Source organism: Corvus kubaryi, unplaced genomic scaffold (genome assembly GCF_017639235.1).
Source record: "Corvus kubaryi isolate FWS band 111438036 unplaced genomic scaffold, C.kubaryi_AGA036_p1.0 65087, whole genome shotgun sequence".
Classification (NCBI taxonomy): Eukaryota; Metazoa; Chordata; class Aves; order Passeriformes; family Corvidae; genus Corvus; species Corvus kubaryi.
The window spans coordinates 63,498-76,314 of NW_024581756.1; the positions used below are offsets into that span (position 1 = coordinate 63,498).

The 12,817-nt window shown below is 38.5% G+C and overlaps 1 protein-coding gene across 12 annotated transcripts in view; it reads right to left on the reverse strand.

Moving 5' to 3' along the window:
- LOC121673007 (pleckstrin homology domain-containing family A member 5-like) overlaps window positions 1–12,817 on the reverse strand; it is a 102,181-nt gene that overhangs the window by 48,488 nt on the left and 40,876 nt on the right. For all 12 annotated transcript variants that reach the window (XM_042045994.1, XM_042045993.1, XM_042045997.1 and 9 more), the window contains exons 4-7: window positions 12,630–12,734; window positions 9,107–9,179; window positions 5,596–5,696; window positions 4,562–4,677 (exon numbers count right to left, since the gene is read on the reverse strand). In XM_042045994.1, coding sequence (XP_041901928.1) covers window positions 4,562–4,677; window positions 5,596–5,696; window positions 9,107–9,179; window positions 12,630–12,734 — 395 coding nt within the window. The remainder of the gene's footprint in view (window positions 1–4,561; window positions 4,678–5,595; window positions 5,697–9,106; window positions 9,180–12,629; window positions 12,735–12,817) is intronic.

A 12,817-nucleotide genomic window follows, 5' to 3' on the forward strand; every position in this document is an offset into this window, starting at 1 on the left:
TTTAAAGGGTAAAAATATTCAGTGGCTCTCCAAGAGCTACTGAAATGTCCACAGCCTGAAATTCAGGTGATTTTCAAAGGCAGCTTGTGATTCACAATACTGCTGAATTTAGCATACAATGAGTTCCTTTAAAGAAAGCAAATGACTTTTCATGGCCATTGGTATCAATTAGGTTTCTCTGGTACATTATCACTTTGGCTGGCACAGGTTTTGTGGAAAATGACTGCGGCTTTTCTAATTTTAAGGGGAAAAATAGCTTCTGACTTAAGGAACTGTACCACAAAAATAATGATATTTTTAGGATTGCTACTGCTTTACAGTATTTACACAAGTACTCGATGTGTGCAGTTCTATTAGTGATCTTTTTAAAATTTCAAAATGTCAAGAAGATCTATCTTTTGCTGTACTGGGAGGACCTGAACTTCAATTCCAGCTCAGATAGTGAGTTTTGGTTTTAGCTCACTAGAAAAAAACCACCGCCTTAAAATGTTTTGCTCTACATTTTTTTGGTATGGGAGGAAAGAAGAGGAAGAGATACAATTCCTTAAGATTACATCTCTCTGTAAAACCAAACTAAGAACAACACTTTATTTTAAGATGATGTCGAATTAACTTTTTGTTCTGTTCTGCTTTTTTTTTTTTTGCAAATGCATTATTCATCTTTGTAACTGTGTCCAGTTCAAGTGTCTGTAAAAAGGCCAGCACACACACAGCTGACCAGGAGCAATAATGCTTATCCCATTGTGAACAAAAGGCATTTATTTTTCCCCCACAAGACCTTAAATTGTTCCTGAGACCAAACATTTCAGCCTAGCTTCCTTCTCAAGGTTGTGGAAAAAAAAAAAGGATCACCTCCTCACTCCCACCTCAAAACTGTACTACCCAGTCTTCTAGCAGAAACCAAAGGAGTTTCCCAACAGGAACGTTGACTGGCAAACTCCATTTCCCACAATTATCATGTCAAAAAGGGTGTTAAGGTTTCAGTTTTCAGCCAGCACTCTGCAGTTTCCAAATGAATATAAGGACTACCTTGCAAATAATTCTGAACACAGGCATTAATATTTGCAGCATGTCTCAATTGCACCACCCACCCCCTTACATAACATAAAACTTTTTATAAATCGTTCTCCAGGGGCTTTAGAGCAGAAAAACAGGTGGAAAATCCGTGGTGGAGAGGGAGAGTGGCATCTCTAGGATACTCATCCTATATGTGGCAAAGTCAAAACCTGGCACTGTGTTCAATTCACACTCTCATAGTACTTTCCACTGTGTTTTAATTAAAAACCAACAACTCCAAAAATCACAGAATTTTTTTTCCATGCAGCCTCATGCTGTATCACTTGTTACTATGGTTATACACAGCAGAGCCAAACATTTCCATCTTACAATCTTTGTGATGCTGTAGAGGCTTGAAGGACTGATATTCAGAGTTCTGGGCTCTCTAACTTGGTGAAACCACATCAGCCAACTCTGTGTGAGCAACTGAAGGATCCACAGTGAAGGATCCATATGGGAAAAAATTATCAGAAACTAACAGGCAAATGTAACAAATATAAATCCATATGTATATTTGGCTCCATATTTATAGCTAGTTCTCAAAGACATATTCAATGAGGCTTGCAGGCTATTTGAGGACGGGATGGGGAGAAGAGGAAGAGAATGAGCATAGAACATGGGTCTTTCAGCATATGCTGAATGCAATTTATAGATTTCTGCAACCAAACAGGAATCATATGTATAATATGTAATATGCAATACAGGAAAAGTACTATTTTATGCTGGTTTATATAAAGAAATAATTCTGAAAGGGCTGGAGAGGGGGGAGCACATGCTTAATGATCAGATGGACATGAGGGTTGTGATTTAACCAAGCAAGGCAGAGGCATTTGAAAAGGAAAAGCCATCTTTTCCAAGCCCAGTGATGTCAGTAAGCCCCCAGTGTGGACGTCTCTATGCTAACAAGTGCTTTTTTGGCAGCCTGGCTTATGCTGTTCAGGGAAAGTAACTACACCAGGAGGGAAAAAGGCAATCTTTTCTTAGTACATGCTGCATCACTGAGAAGAAACAAAGGCTGCAGCTGACAGTGAAAGGACAGAGAAATGACACTGAAACCTGGAGAGTGGAGAATCAGCACTGAGGGTAAAATGGTAAATCAGTGTGCTGGTGGACGTGACCATCTACAAACACAAGCAAGCAAACAGGACTCAGATACAACCCAACTGTGGCCTGCAGGAATACAGCATGGAATAAGCAAGATGTTCTGCTGATCCAGAGAGGGTGTTTGAGACCATATTTTGAGTCATCAGTTTCAGTAGTTCATCACTGACTAAAGTGGTTTAATCATTCTAATAGGTCTCTCAGTACATTATTAAACTTCAACGCACTATCTAGGTAAAATCAAAAATGTTTAGAAAGGAGTAATTACAATTAAGTTAATAGGGCCAAATACTGTTTGTCCTTCCCTGCAACTAAACACCAGAAGGGGATATTTCTGCTGTTAACAGAAAAGAGTTCTAAGAGAAATGAGTACATTTTTATTTTCTCACTTCAGTATCTCACTTGTGGTTTATGTCACTAACTATGTGTGGAAAATAAGAGTAGAAGAGTAGCTTATGAAAAACTTGGCAACATCTCTCCCCTCCCACCAACTTAATGTTTTAAATATTCCTTTTATCTTTATCCTCTCCAAAGAACTCACATCTCCAGAAAAATAAGGACACAAATTAAAGTGCTAAAATTATTTAAAAGATTTGGTTTCACAGACCGTTGGATTTGATTTCCAGAGTACCATAAGCAGTGAAGTACCCTGATTTCTAGATTTAAAGAACTATACTGTAAAAAACTCTTGATTTATCATTGGGCATTTGATATTAACAGGCAATCAAAAGTGGCCCAGCATCAGGTTACATGAATATCTATGGCAGCAAGTTCTTAATTACTCATTTATTGTATTGCAAGTATCTAGTCTGTTAGACAACTGTAGTCAGTGCAATGTCAGAACCCCTAGAAAGAACTTCTGAGAAACAAAAGCACTGCCAAATTTGGCTGAAAAAAACTCCTTTATGTTTAGAGCATGCCATGCCAAACTTTAGGTTACTTAGAGATGAGGTAATAAAACACTTAATACTTAACAGATTTTTACAGGGAAGGAGAAGTATTTCTTCTGCATAAGATCATATCCTGCTACGTTTCATTTCAAGAACTGGTTTGATAGCCAAAAGATGGATTCTTTAGAAAACAGATGTCTGAAGGGTTTTCTTCCTTATTATAGCTAAGAGATATTAAAGTCTTTGAGACTTGGTTTCTTGAAATCTATTTGGTCTGAAGTAATTATTTCCAGGCTACCAAAAAAGTTTTCAAAGAGGTCACATCTACTTCTGCTTCATTCTGAGGTTCCTTGCCTGAACCAAAACAAGACCATGTTATGTAAGTTGCTTTTCTGACAATTGTTTGGCTGTTGGCAAGCCCGTTCTCCCTGTGATATCCAGGCAGATATTCACAGTACTGCAAATAGCAAATGAAGGTCACTTCACTGGTTCAGAAAAAGATTCAGAATTACCCCCTTCAGTTTTATTCCTCTACAAAGTGTTTTTACAATTGATATGTGATTTTTGTTTGAAGTAGAGTGGGTTTGATTTGGTTTAGTAATTTCTCCATACGTAAATTACCATTCTATCTGCAATACAAACCCATTTTTTCAGATTAAGTTTATTACTATTAACTTCTCTGGTACCTGTGTCCATGAGATTTTTTTACTACTTTTTTAAACTTAAGAGTTTCTCAGCACTGCTGACATTTATTTAGCTCCAGGGTAGCAGGAACTAACAGAGTGGAGAACAGATCAAGTGACAGCAGCCATCAGCAATAAGTTCTGTGCTGTCAATAACGAGGAGCTTTTAAACTTTCGGTTGATGAGGTCTCCATTAGAGATGCCATGGAGCTGACCCTAGGGACCACATTCCGAGAGGAAACTGCTCACTGGAGAGACAGCAGCAGACAGTGTGCGGTTTCTGAGAACACAAAGCTTCCGGTGATAAGCTGCTTTTCGTTGTCAACACACAGGCACAGAAAGATAAGGCTCCAGATCAGGTAAGCATAAATTTGATGACAGCTTAATGATGAACAAGAATGGCTCCCCACAGGTTGCCCACAGGTACAACTGGTTAATTTAGCTGGAAACTCCAGCTGTGAATTTGAGAACTATGACAGTTTTAAGCCACAGGCTACCACCAGTTGAGCTGCTGTTGCTCAGTCAGGAGGGCAGGGAAGTCAAACACGCCTGCACACAGCATTTGTCATTGGACTTCTTCTGATGCCACTGGCTAAAGGGATAATTCATTTTTTTCTTCTAGCTCCTTACAGTCAATATTCAGAACAGAACTTAGATTATTTCTATTACTTCAAAATTTTATCCAATTCTGTCCAGTTAGTAAGGGGTCTTCAATATAAGCAGAAATCACTTCGGCCAATTTACATTCTATTTTAAGGACCACCCTTTCATTAAATAAACTAAGTAAGAGAAAGCAATACACTGTCCCACTGTTTTGTCAACCCACACTACCTTTTCACAGGCTCTGTTTGCACAAGTGCTGCATCTATCATGGCTTTCATCCACAACTCCATTTCCTTCCCTGTATCTGTGCAGAAATAATAGGTCCTCATGTTTGGATGAGCTGCCTGATTGGAAATGACATGGTCATTGCAATAAAAATGAAAGGTTCTGTAAAGGAAGAGAGACAAATATTATTACTGCATACTCACTCTAATGCTTTATCTAGTAAGACTTCTGCAAATAATATGATCAGAAAAAAAAAATCAAAAGGAACACTACAATGTTTCTTGGTCACTGCATCCATATTTTCAAAATAACTGCCTGTAATTTTCAATCATAGTGGCTTCTTCATTAATACATTAAATAAAAAGCACTTAAATTTCTTCAATCTACTAAAAACTATATTGAGCATTCATTAATATAGATTAATATAATTCTTATAAATAAGATTTTGGCATGGATTTTGGCAGTCTGAATGATACAGTAAGTTTTAATTTGTACTTACCATAGTAAATAAATGATGTCTTGCTTAGGAGACCAAATGAAGTGCCAAAAGGAGCTCATAAAACAACAACAAAAAAAGTCAGGACAAAATATTTAGTAAAGTAATTTATATCATGATTTAAAAGATTGTCATAAAACACTCCTGAGAGTGATTCATGTAATTTTGTGATTTAAGTGATAATAAATGATTATTCTTATTTATGTGTAAAGATACTTTGTATCTAAATAACTAATGAACTTTCATTAGTGGGCTAAGTCCAGCTGCAGATGCTGGTTTACAATTAGTAAGCACCACCGAATATTTAAGATCCACGAACTAAAGAGAAAACCCTATTACTAAGTGATATCCATCCATTTTCCCATTCTAGTGATTATGTCTATATTTACATCAGGCTAAGTACTTGAAACTTCTGCTACTCTATTATGTAAAAATCAGCCTCAATCTTTTTTTTACCAAATAACTCTGTCAAAATGAGTTCTTATGACCAGGCTCTCGTGCTTTCAGATATAAAATCAAATGGAAAAGCTGATTCCCTTACCTTGAAGGCATATTTGCGGTTAATATGGTCCTCAGCAGACAACACAGATATCTGAAAACTAGGCAGAAGTATGCTCCCCAGTATTCCTTCCTCTTTCTCATCTGGGAATGCACACTTGGATTAGAGAAACAGCCTTTGGACACACAACACTTGCATTCAGACACTTGATGAAACTCTTTTAGCCTCACACGAGCACTAACAAGAAGTTTAGCTCAGAGGAGAATGCATTAAGAACCAGGAGCCCAGACTAACTTTGAAGAGAAGATGGAAGTCAAGCCTCTAATTCAGTGACAAGAACAAGAACACCACATATCTACTGCCTGCTCAGTAAAAACACCTATGACAACACAAGTAGTTTAAAACACTGCTTACGACTGTTGGCCTTACCAAAAATGTGCACATTCTTCTTCTGATCTCAGGCATATTATGCTACATAATCCCCATTATAATATTTAATTATAAATTATAACTATAATTCCCACAAAGAGTTTACAGTCAATTACATTCCATTTGTAAGAATACATACGTTTCAGATAATTTGTAAAAAAAAGCTCTCCCCCTAAACAAACACCCTTTTCCCAGAACCTTGTCTTACACAAAATTTTAGATCAATAGATCATAATAAAAAATTGACATTTTAACTAAAAGCCACATCCAGCTTTTAAATCCAATTATACTCTAATAAAGGAATAATTGGATGCAATTCACAAAGTCAATCTTAATTGTGTTTCACGTACAGAACTTCTATTTGTAATCAGTATCTTAAGAGACTGTCCCCCATAACTCTTCTCTTAGTTGAAGAGAGTGCCCACAATAAATGACTGTGTATCTATGAAATTAAGATGAAAACACAGGTATTACAAAATGTCAAACACGAAAAATAAACACTTACAATTAAAATACTTCAACAGCACAAAAGGATTATTGCTTATGTGTGAATTTTCAAATCTTTTCCAGGTTCTTCTTTTAGTCCTTAGATTTTGAACAGGCAGAACCTTCATTTAAGTTATTTATATGGGGAAAGTTGTGCCCAGCCATTTTAGTATCACCTGAGAGATTAGATGTAAAAACTACGCTTTCTGGGATAGTTGTTTAATTGCAGAGATGAGCACAAAATGATTCCAGTTAGAAGGCAGAAAAGAAAAGGAGTGGATTTGCTTTCAGGAACTCAACAGTACCCTTAAGTATGACTGAAACCATCCCACCTTCCCTTCAAATATTAACTCCTTGCTAGCCACACACAAAAATGTGCCTTTTTTCCCCCCTGTCTCAGAACATGTGGCAAATGTTGGGGTTTACTTTATTTGGACTTCTGTTTTGGGGAAAAGCTCTCTTCTGCTAGATTATATTTTGACTAATCACTGAGTAAATCCCCCCACTAGTGCCACATAACAGCATTAAGCATTTTTGTTCCACTGAAGAGCTGCATGTCTGGAGGACTTTGGTCTTTGTTAAAGACATACCGCTACATTCCAGCTCCAGATTTTAAAAATCTGTTTCCAATCAGGCTTGCTTTTATCTACATATTCCAGTGCCCCATACCCATCTTTACTTGTGTGCTGTGTCTGAACAGTACACGAGAAAAAAAAGGAGATCTTCCGTCCAGTTCTAAGCACTTTTATTTGTGCCAACAACAACCTTCCAATATGGAAGTGGACAGTCCTTCATGCCATGGGGGAACAGAAAAAGAGTATTCTCTAAGCTGTGAAAAAATACAGTGACATGATTTTTCTTTTCATCTATAAACTATATTTCAGCTGCCAACATTGTAACACGATTGTAGAAGTTTAGTAAAATCTACTAACAAAACCAAAAAAACCCAACAACCACAACTGCACAACCACAAACACAGTTTCTGGTTTGATCTGGGAGCAAGTGCATGACTCTCCCTGTTCTATTTTTTCAATATCTGAGACAGAGTTAACAGAAACATAAAAGGTTTAGTGTAAAAGCTTCTTATATTTTAGCAGCCACCTCTAATATATTTTGGACTCTCACTGCACAGGTTTAATTCCATTTTAACAGCTTTAACTACTTTCTAGTGAGTGATAGCTAAAAGCTACATCTATCACATAAACAATTCAGGTTATTCTGCTTGTATTTCAGCTTGTTGGGCAGATTAACAGTAGAAAATAAAACTAAGGTTATGGAGCAATTTATATTTATTTGTTGTTGGTTTTGCTTATTGCTTTTTTTATTTTGACAAACTTCCTGTGCAGTGCTTACATTCAATTTAATCTGTCCTTAAGGCAGCTATAATGTAGCACTTTCTTCACAACTTTTTGAAGAAGCCTGAAGATGTGTTTAAAATAAGCCTGTAAAAAGCACAGAGTATATAATGACCACTTAGGTAACCACAGTGTAACTGAATCAGTCAGTCAATGCCTCCATGACTGAAATTTTAGCCTGATTTTTGACTCACCAGGGGTTTATCCAACTATGTGTACCACTTGGGATAGAGAAGCAAAGTCTAATTATTGTATTTGAATAATTCAGAATTTGTTAGCTAAACCAGTTGCAAACAGAGCTTTTATGTTTCAGACCTGGTTTGTCTTTGACTGGATCCATGCTGCACTTTCAGAGAACACCATTTTAACTTCATCAGTCTCTGCTTGCAGCATCACCAGCATCAGCACCAGTTCTACCAACTCTGAAGTTTCACCCCAAACTGAAACCCTTTGCTACCCTTCACCCACAGTTAAGGCTGCAGATGGCCCTGTTTACACTCTTCTATTCTGCCATGCTTTACAATCCTCTTCATTCTCAGCCTCCTTTAAACTAATACGGTCGTACACTTTATTTCAGGATTGTCTGTGTTTCCCTACGCCCAAGTCCTATATGTTTATCTCCTCAGGAGCACTACAGTTCATGATCTGCAATGGTGAAGGGATCACTAACACACGTAACTCCAGACTAGAATGAGAAGCAGCTAATTTTTTCCATGTAAAATAAGTCTAATCTAGCTACATGAGGTTACTCACAGATTCTTTTGTTCCAAATACAGCAGAGACTTCTACTCACATGGAATTGGACAACATTTCATTTTATAAGCATTCATGAACACTGATTAGAGTTCCCAAAGGCATATATATCTTCTTTATCATTCTAAAGGCAGAGTTTCAGCTCCCCTGCACTAAATCCCTTCCCCGTCCCCATTTCAGCTGCTTAATTTGCATGAAAAATCAGATTTAACCTGGCATACTTAGTTCTAGCAACAGAAGCTGTGAGAAAACCACAACCCAGAATTAAGTAACAGAGGTGGCTGTGAATGGGTTTGCCCTTTGAGCATAGCCTGGCAGGCAGGAAGCAATTATGTGAAAGTGGTAATTAAGAAAGAAAGAAAGAAAGAAAGAAAAAAAGATAAGAGTAGCAGGCCTGGATATTGACAGCTATACAACCATTTTAATCCATTAAGTTAAGCAGCAGCTTATTTCTTACATTTGAGTGGTGTGTCAAAATTCATCTGCTTCCAGCAAAATTAGCAAATGAAGCTCTCAGGAGCTGAACTTACCTCTGTAATAGAAGAGACACAGATCTGAGAGCACAAACCACCTCTTCTTCCACAGCTTCATTCCAGTGCTATCCTGCATGAATCAGAGTGATCGAGTCAGAACCCTCAGACTGGTGGCAGCAATGGTTCACAGAGTGAACCAGGCACTGCACAGCTGGGCTGTGTGTGCTGGTAGCTCATTTTCTTGGCTATTTTAAGTATTTGACTTCTCATCCTGACCTGTCACTGCAAACAAAGACTGTAACCCAGGAAGCCTGAAGTTAACAGAGAATCACAGAACTGTTTAGGTTGGAAAAGGCCATTTAGATCACTGAGTCCAGCTGCTACCCAGCACTGCCAACTCCACCACTAAACCATGTCCCCCAAGTGCCACACTGACACATCTAATTATACTTCAGGGTTGTGACCCCACCACTTCCCTGGACAGCCAGTTCCAATGCCTGACAATCCTTCTGGTGAAGAATTTTCTGCTAATATCCAATGTAAAACTCGAGGCTATTTCCTTTTGTCTTGCCACTTGTCACCTGGGAGAAGAGACCAGCCCCCACCTCACTACAATCTCCTCTCAGGCAGCTGTAGAGAGTAGGAAGGCCTGCTCTGAGCCTCCTTTTTTCCAGGCATGCTAAAGATTACAACCTACCGTTTAACTAATTAAAAAAAAAGCTTTTTTTTCCTTAAAGAGCAAGATAGTATTTCAGGTACATCCTCCTTTGTTGTCTGAAGAAACTCTCTGTTGAACTTTGTCTTCTACTACCACTCATATATCTAGAGCAAATTTCTTTCCTAAATAAAGTTTATTCCTACAGCAATTTAATTTTCTTTTATGCTTATAACCAATTTACACCACACAACTCAGAATGAAAGACTGCCACCACTACTGCAGTGTAAATAAGCCAGAGCCTTGCAGCACACACATCCGGGTAGAATCTGATTTAATAAATATGTTAATCTGTTCCAAGAAGAAAAGTATGTGTGAATTAGCAATATTCTTGTAGTAAATAGCTTTTGTGACAATGAAGAAGAGGGATTCTGTGATGACAAACTGTGGGGTGGGTTAATTTTTTGGGTAGTTTCCCCACCCAAGAAAAGCCAGGATAATTTTTAGCCTCATATTTCAAGCTCTGCTCTTTTTGGGGTGGGGGAAATGAGCTGAAAGAAGAAGAAAGGATAAACCAAGCATTAGCAAGGAAATGTTATTCAGAAAATGTATGTTCACTTCAAACATCTTCCAGAAAGGGAGCTGGCTCTGGACTTAAAAATTATCAGAAAAATGACAGAAGAAGGTCCTTACGTGCACAGAGACAGCACACCCTGAATGAAACAAAAATTGCCAGTCTCTGTGACTACATAAACATTATCTTAGTATCAGAAAGAAACCTGCAGAAGCTTTCACTGTAAATTTTTGAAGACCATACCTGTTGATAAAACTCTTGACTAAATTGGCTTTCAATGACTACCACAACATGGCAATAAATATCCAGCAGCACACTTTCTTACAAACACCAATCAAACATCACAGCATTCAAATTGTTTACCACATAAACCATCTCCAACTGGATCAAAAACTGGTTGAAGTGCCAGGCCCAGGGAGTGGGCGGCCAGTGCCTCATGGTCTGCCCCAGGGGTCGATACTGTGGCCAAGACAATTTAACAACTCCATTTATGAGCTGCACAGAGCTCACCCTCAGCAAGTCTGCAGATAACAAGAGTTAGGAGGCGTGGCTCATACTCCAGATGGTTGTGCTGTCATTCAGAGGGACCTCGACAGGCTGGGAAATTGGGCAGAGAAGGATCTCTTGAAGTTCAACAGAGGGAAATGCTCAGTCCTCCATCTGGAGAGGAATAACCCCATGCACCATCATAAGCCAGGAATGCACCCTCGTGGCAAAGAAAGGCAGCAGCATCCCAGACTGCATTAGCAGTGCTGCCAACAGCTGGAGGGAGGACATCCTTCCTCCCTGCTCAGCACTACAGAGGTCTGGCTGGAGTGCTGTTCAGCACTGGTCTCACTGGAACAAGAGAAACGTGAACGTACTGGAGTGAACCCAGCAAAGGGCCACAGAGATGATTGAGGGATTGGAGCATCTTTCATATGAAAACAGGGTGAGAGAGCTGGGACTGTTCAGTCTGGGGAGAGAGCAGCTTAGGAGGCATCTTATGAGTGTATATAAATATCTGATGAAAGACTGTAAAGAATGTGGAGCCACACTTTTGCCAAGGACAAGAAAACAAACAACGCACACAAAAGAGCAGAGGCAAACTTCTTTACTGTGAGAATGGTCAAATACCATCACAAGTTGCCAGAGAGGTTGTGGTGCAGTCTTTATCTGTGAGGATATTCAAAGCCCAGCTGCACAAAGTCCTGTCCAAGACTCTCAAGCATATGGTGTGATTCTGGGGGTGTCCTATGCAGGGCCAGGAGCTGGACTCAATGATCCTGACTGGGTCCCTTGAAGCTCAGCATACTCAAGCTGAGCCTGCTTGAGCAGGGGAGGTTGTGCTAGATCATCATGAGGTCCCTTCCAACCAAGACAACTGTGTGATTCTGTGCCCCAAAACACAGCAACAAAATCTCTCACCTTTTGTGAGAATTTTTCACTCTCAACATTGAACGACAGTAGAGGCCACAGCATTGTCTAAACCTGGGAAAATCTTCCACTAAAAACACACTTCTGGATCTTATTATCTGAGAGTAGTTTTTAAAAACTGACTCATCACCAGCACCCAGAAATCTGTGCAGGTCATTCCAGTCTATCTGAGTAGGCACAGTAAATGACAACGTAGATCAAAATTACATACACACATTTGTCTCAGCTGAGTTTAAATGACAAGTTCTTACAGAGTTCTTGGTGGATTTGAAAAATAGATTCTTATTATGGCCTAATGGGTTTTGTTGTTCAGTTTTTTTGATCAAGCTACTGCACTCTGAATTCCTGCAAACCAATAAAGTGCAAGGGTAGTCTGGTATTGCAGAATAGCAAATCTACAGCAGGCTAGAACACTGTCACAGTACTACGGAGCACATACTTCAGATTAGTTTACACTCCACAGGAAAACCTAAAATAATCTCTGGTTTTAAGATGATTATCTTTGAATTAAGAAAATAGAAATACCTATGTGAAATATATGAAGAAATGGCTTCACTTACAATTGTTTAATTGAAATACTATTTTTAGAAAAAAGAAAAAGATAGAGTCTAACAAAAGAAACTTAAAAAACACCCATACTCTGGGTCATACACCCTTGTCCCACGATCTTGACATGCCTGAAATTAAATCAGCTATTTACTACCAACACCTGCTTAGATTTTTTAGAGAGAATCATGTATATATAATCTATCAGTGTTCACTTGTCTGATGGCCTTATTTGTATCAGACTGATAACCAATAAGTAGTTAATTAACTGAAGACCCCAGTTTATGGCTTCACTCTGCTATTGCTATCGTATTTTATAGAAGTGGTTGTCTTTTGTACTACACACATTAGAGGAAAAAAAAAGAAGGGGGTGAAGAGGGGCAGAGTACCTGTTTGTAGAGCCAGCCTCGTCTGACAACTGGTGCATTAGGATTTCTCTTTATGGAGTTCGATCTCTTTCCAAAATTATGAACCTTCTTTGAAGATCGCGATGTCTAAATTGAATGGAACACGTTAAAGAAACCATGACACCAATAACTGTAGAAAAATCAAAACGCTTTTGTTTTCTGTAAGATCT